This window comes from Nicotiana sylvestris, chromosome 5 (genome assembly GCF_000393655.2).
Source record: "Nicotiana sylvestris chromosome 5, ASM39365v2, whole genome shotgun sequence".
Classification (NCBI taxonomy): Eukaryota; Viridiplantae; Streptophyta; class Magnoliopsida; order Solanales; family Solanaceae; genus Nicotiana; species Nicotiana sylvestris.
Window position 1 is genome coordinate 147,796,933 of NC_091061.1, and position 8,180 is coordinate 147,805,112.

General features: G+C 33.8%; 1 protein-coding gene across 1 annotated transcript; it reads left to right on the forward strand.

Moving 5' to 3' along the window:
* Nucleotides 1–5,712: 5,712 nt before the first annotated feature.
* On the forward strand, nucleotides 5,713–6,309 carry LOC104229445 (RING-H2 finger protein ATL78-like). The gene has a single exon (XM_009782098.2). It carries the CDS (start codon nucleotides 5,713–5,715, stop codon nucleotides 6,307–6,309), a length of 597 nt encoding a protein of 198 aa, XP_009780400.1.
* The last annotated feature ends 1,871 nt before the right edge of the window (nucleotides 6,310–8,180 follow it).

The following is an 8,180-nucleotide window of genomic DNA, read 5'->3' on the forward strand; positions in this document are numbered from 1 at the left end:
GGTAAAAGAAGGTGTGACATTTTACAGTCTTTACAGCTTTTCCTACAATTATTTTTAATGAGAATGCTCGAATTCCAATGCTTTCTGGTGATAATTATACTGAATGGAAGAAGAAAGTCCTTCCCACTTTAGGATGCTCGGATCTGTACCTGGCACTCCGTGTGGAAGAACCACCTATTCTCACGGAATCAAGTACGTCAGTGGCTAAGTCTAATTATGAGCAGTGGGAGCAATCTAATCGCTTAAGTTTAATACTCATAAAAGCCCACATAAGCCAAAGTATTAGGGATTCTATCCCTAATAACAATAAGGTCATAGCTTATATGAAGTCAATTGATGAACAATTCGTAAGCTCTGACAATGCCAGCCCTTTTGAAAAGGCTCTCAAGTATGACTTTCGACAGAAGTCGTATAGTACGTGAGCACATTATGGAGATTAGAGACATTGCTGCTAAACTCAAGTCCATTTAGGTTGATATGTCTAAACCATTTCTTGTGCATTTCATTCTCTATTCTCTTCTTGCGAAATATGGTCCGTTTAAGATTTCTTACAACACTCATAAAGATAAAAGGTCAATCAATGAACTCTTGACTATATATGTTCAAGAAGAAGAGAGGTTGAAGCACGAGACACCTGAGAGTATTCATTTTGTGACTCATAATAAGAGTAATGCAAAGAATGCCAAAAGTGTTTCCAAGAAGAAGAAAAGCACCTTTGACAAAGATGCTTGCCATTTCTGTAAGAAGAACGGACATTGGAAGAAAGATTGCCTGAAATACAAGAAATGACTTGAGAAGAAAGGTAATTTTACCATTGTATGTTATGAATCTAATTTTACTGAAGTTTCTGATAATACATGGTAGATTGATTCTGGTTCTACAATTCACATTGCCAATATCATGTAGGGCTTTCTAACTCAGAGGAAGCCGATAGGCAGTGAACAATACGTCTATTCTAGCAATATGACGCGTTCATGTGTAGAAAGTGTGGGGATTTATAGGCATGTGAAGGATGATTTCACTTAGATTTGGAAAATACTTTTTATGTTCCAGAATATTCTAGAAATTTAATTTCTCTTTCTAGACTATCAATTACTATATATGATTTGAATTTTCATTATCTTTTTGTGAAACTTTTGAAAGACAATAAAGTTATTGCTTTTGTAAATTTAAGTGGAAATTTATATATTCTTGAGCTAGACCCCACATTTGAATGCAATATTTTAACTTTACATGATTAAAAAAATTGGCACTAAGTGATGTATTATCAATGAGAACTCATTAAGTCTTTGGCACAAGAGATTGGGACATATCTCTATTGATAGAGTCAAAAGGTTGGTTAATGATGGAGTTCTAAAAACTCTTGATTTTTCTAACTTTGGTACTTGTGTGGACTGCATAAAGGGCAAGCAGACCAACAACTAAAGGTACCAAAAAGAGTTCTCAATTGCTTGAAATCATACATACATATATATATATATATATATATGGACCTTTTTCTACCCCTTTCTTGAATGGTGAGAGATATTTTATCTCATTTATTGATGACTATTCAAGATATATATATATTTTATGTTTTACAAATAAGAAGCACTTGATGCTTTTAAAGTTTACAAAGCAGAAGTAGAGAAACAAATAGGTGCTCGGATCAAAATTGTAAGATTTGATAGGGATAGAAAATATTATGGTAGGTACACAGATAAGGGACACGTTAAGCGTCCATTTGCTGAGTTCCTTGAAAGTGAAGGTATAATTGTGCAATATACCATGCCAGGAATACCACAACAAAATGGTGTGGCAGAACGAAGGAATCAGACATTAATGGACATGGAAAGAAGTATGATTAGCAGATCAAATTTAGCTTTAACCTTATAGAGTGAAGACTTAAAAATTGATGTGTATATTTTAAATTGGGTTCCACCCAAGGCTGTCCCCAAGACACCTTTTGAGTTAGGGAAAGGATGAAAACTTAGTTTAAATTATTTTCATGTTTGGGAATGTCCAATTGAAGTGAGGGTTTATAACCCACAACTAAAGAAGTTTGATGAAAGAACAATAAGCGGTTATTTTATAGGCTATGCAATTAACTCTGAAGGATTTAGGTTTTGTTGTCCTTCTCATTCTCCTAAAATTGTTGAGCTTAGAAATACTAAATTTCTTGAGGAGTATAAAGAAAGAGGGAGTGTTTTGACTCAAAGGGTAGAATTTGAAGAAATAAGGGAACTACCTGTGCTACCTTTATATATTGGAAACTTGAATGTTGCTCATAAAAATTCTCATGAATTATCTGAACAAGAAGAAGTTCAAGATCCACCACCACTTGAGGAGAAACATGAAGATCAACCCGATTTACCTAAACCCACTAGTGTCTGAACCGGTAGGAGTAAGAAAATCTTTAAGAGTTTGAAAATCAGCAATTTCTTGTAACTATGTTGTATATCTCCAAGAGTCTGATTATAATATTGAACTAAAAAATGATCCATACTCGTTTTCACAAGTCATGAGAGGATAAAACTCCACACTTTGATATGATGCCATGAAATAAGAATTAGAATATATGGTTAAATATAAAGTCTAGGATCTCATCGAATTACCAAAAAGATCCTCTACTATAGGTTCCAAATGGGTCTTTAAAACTAAAAGAGACTCATCTGGTAATATTGAAAGATATAAAGCCGGACTTGTAGCCAAGAATTTTACTCAAATGGAAGGCATTGATTATCATGAAACCTTCTCTCCGGTATCAAAGAATGATTCATTGAGAATAATCATTGCATTAGTAGCTCATTTTGATTTAGAGTTGCCTCAAATGGATATGAAAACAACTCTCCTGAATAGAGATCTTGAAGAGGAGGTATAAATGCGTCAGCCTAAAGGATTTTGTGATAAGAACAAAAGTCACCTTATTTGCTAGTTGAATAAATCCATTTATGTGCTAAAGCAGGCTTCCCGCCAATGGTATATTAAATTTCATAATGTTGTTTCTTGATTTGGATTTATGGAGAACATCATTGATCAATGTATATACCTTAAGATAAGTGGGAGAATATATATTTTTCTAGTACTATATGTGGATGATATTTTGCTTGTAAGTGGTGATTTGGGGTTGTTGCACGAGACTAAACAGTTTCTTATCCAGAATTTTCATATGAAGGATAGACGCCTCTTATGTCATTGGCATAGAGATTCATAGAGATAGATCCCAAAGATTACTTGGACTGTCTCAAAGGGCCTACATTGAAAGAATTCTGGAAAGATTTGGGATGAAGAATTGTTCACCTATAGCAGCACCCATAATTAAAGGTGACAAATTCTTATTGAATCAATGTCCACAAAATGCATTGGAAAAGGAGAAAATGAAAGACATTCCCTGTGCTTCGCTTGTTGGGAGCCTTATGTATACACATGTATATACTAGACCTAATATTGCTTTTGCGATAGGAATTCTTGGCAGATATCAAAGTAACCCTGGTCTTGACCATTGGAAAGCGGGTAAAAGGTTTTGAGATATTTTCAAGGAACCAACAATTTTAAGCTCACATACAAATACTCTGACTCATTGGAAGTGATTGGATATTCCGACTCTGTTTTGGGTGGATGCAAAGACAATGGTAATTCTACTTCAGGATACATTTCCTTCTTGCTAGAGATGTTGTGACTTGGAGAAGTATCAAGCAGACAATTGTTGCAACATCAACTATGGAAGCTGAATTTATAATATGCTATGAAGCTACATCACAGACGTTATGGTTGAAGAACTTTATTTCCGGCTTTAGGATTGTCGATTCCATTTCAAGGCCATTGTGAATCTTCTGTGACAATTCAGCTGCAGTGTTTTTCTTTAAGAACAATAAAAGTGGCAGCCGAAGCAAGTACATCGACATAAAGTAATTGATAGTTAGAGACTATGTGAAGAAGCAAGATGTGAATTTTGAGCATGTTAGTACTAACTACTTTGATGATTGTTGATCCTATGACTAAAGGTCTACCGGCTAATATTTTCAAGGATCATGTAACTTATATGGGGCTTAGTAGCTCAATGTAGTCTTGCTTTGCTCTCTAACAGTTTATCTAAATATTATGTTTATTTTGATATACATGATAGTGCACACTTAGTTTTTTATGTATTATTTTGTGATCATTGGATCAATAAATTTGGACTCTGAATGACTATATTAAGTTCATTCATAAAGTTGTTGACACTTTGTTAGAACATATTGTACATTGTAATACATGGAAGGAATTATTTGTTTAAGAGTATGACCGCCATGATTCATGTAATGATATATTCTAATTAAAGTGATTGTTGCATAACTTTTAGTAGAGTAATAAAGTCTATGGCCATATTGTTATAATTATCACTCATAAAGGATAACCTGATTATAATATGTGAACCAAGTGGGAGAATGTAAGAATCATACGTCTCTTTAATGAGACTTTTGTGGCTCACATATTATGGTAATTAATTTAATTACCTTGTCTCCCAAGTAATTACATTATTAGATAATATTCTTATGGTTATGCATATCTAGAAGTTTCCTTGATAGAAGGAAACTATTAATTATGAGTCCCTAAGGCAATCGTATTTTATGGAAAAGTTCCTACAGCAAAAGTATTTGCCTAAGAGCCCTTAGCCTACCTATAAATACGCTTGTGACTCTATCAGTGTGGCATCCTACGATAAGCATAGGCTAGTAGGCTAGTAGGCTTTCTTCGAAGTTTTCCTAAGGCGATTTTCTACAATGCTTGAATAATAATGGCTGAAGGTACGTTCCTATCAATATTCTATTGCGTAGACTCTGTGTTTATGTGATTTTCTGCAGTAATATCTTAATCCCAAAGATGATATTGTTCTAGATAAAAATAAATAATGATACCAAAAAGCAGGCAAGCAAAGCTCCCAATAAAGTACATATATAAACCATGGATCGCAACTTCCTTGTTGTAATCTTATATAGTGATAGAAGATAAATAGATGTTTCGGAATTGTTTTAATCCAGACATGTATGTTCCTTGAAGGTCTCTTTGAATGATATAAGAAAGGATTTTGCCACGAAATTACTTTTTTTTTTAAAAAAAGAACCAGGAAGTTCCTTATGCCCTCCACTTTTGGACAAGCTCCAAAGCTCAATTACCAATCTAGAAGTTCTAAGTTCTAACTAAAATGATTATAATCTATAATTAAAATTTAGTTGTGTATACGTACAGCGAAGGTGTAAATTATATCAAACGAATACTACTAATTTTTGTAGTTGTGAATGGAAAGTTCACTGTTACCTTGTCAAAACAATGTCTCTTTTCCAAAGAGGAGTGGATGTACTTCTAAAAAGTTATACGGGCTCCACTTGTTTATAACATACTCTTAAAAGCTGTAGTGCTTGGAAACATAGTTACTCCATTAATTAAAAAAATATGGATTGAAACTTTGAAATATTCCTTAAAGAAAATAAAATAATATATCCTTTGATCACACTTTACACCTATTCACCCTTTAAATTTCTCCTTTATAAGGAACTCCTCCAAGGGAAATTTCAATTCATTCAACAACTACAAACAAAGAAAGAATTCAGAGAGAAACACAAATACACACTTCCAACCAAAAGCTCTATATGGCAACTACTTCCACTCTATTCATTCAAGAATTTGCTGAGAACTTCCACTAGTCAAGAAGACTACTTCTAATACCAACTACAATACCACCCCGAGGCCACCATGGCGCCGCCACCGGCGGCCGAAATCAGCCACGTCAACACATTTGATGCAAATGTTATTATGGTCTTGTCAGTACTTGTATGTGCCTTGATTTGTTTACTTGCCTTGAATTCTATCATAAAGCGTGCATTAAGATGCTCCAACTTGGTATCAGCGTCAAACTCATCCTCAAACTATAGAAATCCTTCAGCATCAAAGCTAGCTAATACCGGAATCAAGAAAAAAGCCCTCAAGACATTCCTAGTTATAACTTACACTACCGAACTGAAACATCCAGGGGTTGACACTGAGTGTGTAATTTGCTTATCAGATTTTGTTGCTGGAGAGAAAGTTAGGGTTTTGCCTAAGTGCAACCATGGGTTCCACGTCCGATGTATCGATAAATGGCTAAATTCACACTCTTCTTGCCCTACTTGTAGGCATTACCTAATTGAAACTTGTCAAAAAATTGTTAATGGTGGTAGTTCTTCTACTACAAGGTCAATTGCAAACCCTCATATAGTTAGCAATACCTCATCAACAGTACCAGTCCAAGAAATTATTATAAGAATTGAACCTCTCCAACGTGAAGGTGTGGTGTCTAACAATCAAATTTAGGTAGAAAAATAGGAGTAATATTGATTGATATGTATCACACACTCAATTAGAAGCTTAGGTTTTTAGTTAATTGTTTAGTTGGTTTTTTTTCCTTGTTGGGAGAGTTTTAGCGAGCTAGAGGTAGCATGAGGCCAACGACAGTGTAGTCTTCAAATGATAAATTAGTCTTGCAAGTGTACAAAGAAATTAAATTTTATTCCGTTTCTTTTGAAAGAATTTTCTTCATTTTGGCGTCGTCATTAAAGGGATCAAGCGAGAGACTGAAAAAAATTAAACTAGGCTTTACACTCCCAATATATATATCACTATTTCCTCATAAGTCAGCTTTAGAAAAAATAACACACTTTTTTATTTGAAAGCAATTAAAAATTGAACTTTTCATTTTACTGTATGATCTTAATAAAAAGTTTAGCCACACAAATATCGTAATATGTTTAAGCTCACAAGCTTTAAAAAAATTTAGTCACACAGATATTATGACATACTTAACACTATAAATTTCAAAATAAAAACTTTCTTTCTTTATTAAACTGCCGAGACAAAATAAGATACATAAATTAAAACAAAGAGGGCGGTGGTTAACACAGACTTTCATGATGTATCCAAGAAGATTTTCTTTCTTTAATTAAAAACCACTAGAATAGTTAAGGCTTAAACTTGATTTCAAAACTGATATCGTATGAAATCATACCACTTGCAACAAATCTACTCAATCTTACCTCGAAATAGAAAAAGATTTGAAATAATTTAGAAGGGACTAGCCTCTTTATCTTAACAAGCGAGGGATAGGGTTTGCGTACACATTATCCTTTTCAAATCTGCTTGTGAAACTATAGTGGATGTGTTGTTGTTGTATGCTGCAAATATTTGATGATAAGGCAGTTTCTATCTCTAGTTGTCAAGGTAAAAGTAAAGTGCTAAATTAAAATCATTTCAAAAGGATAACCCTCGAGTGTTCTGAGGAATATCCACATACACTATATTTTGTATTTTGTGGGTGGTTTTGGGGATAAATATAGAACAAATCCTCTTCCCAATTCCACCAACGCTAAAAGAAAATATTTGATTAAGACATTTAGTGAATCCATACTCACAATGTCTAGATATAGCATTGTCAGAAAAATATTTTGAAAAAAGACGAAGGGTCCCAAGAATTTCATGAACCTCGCCTTTATTGTAACGGGGGAGTATCACATTCATAATTTTATGCACAATTAACCTTATTGCTATTGTGTTTACATATATCAATCATTTCCTATCACTGTGCAGTAAGTGCCTCCGCCCCTTTTCCTTGGCTCCAACACCATGTGGGATTTCTGAATTTTGAGTAGTACGTAGTTCTAAGGATCCATGTACCATAATAGTTGTACGATTCACTCTTAAGCAGGGGCAGACGCAGCTTTCGGGTTGCAGGTTTACCTGAACGCAGTATTTTTTTCAAGTGCAATATAAATTTATGTGTAAAACTTCACAGAAATTACAATAAATAATAGATATAAACACATAACTTTTAAAATAGGTGTAACGGCCTCTAAGCCACTTAAACTTGTACCACATTTTAAAGCAGATATATGAGCTTTTGATTTTCCCATTTTAGTACCTCAACTCAATAAAAATATTTATAATAAATCTCTCCCTCGGAGCGTGTATCTCAATTATTTGATATAAATACCACGTCAAATATGAAGATAATTTATTGTTTGACATTTGTAATATTTGGGCCCCATCCTTTTTAAAACCACTTAACAAATTTATAATTTTTATTCTCTTACCTTTCTCCGCCAAAACCTTCCCTTGACCAGCCACTATTTCCAGTAGTGAAAATCAAATCTGATCAATTCAGATGAAATCTGATAATTTCTTATTTGTTT

What these genes read in the sequence shown, in the direction of transcription:
- LOC104229445 (XM_009782098.2), top strand. Translation starts at nt 5,713, where the DNA reads ATGGCGCCGCCACCGGCGGCCGAAATCAGCCACGTCAACACATTTGAT.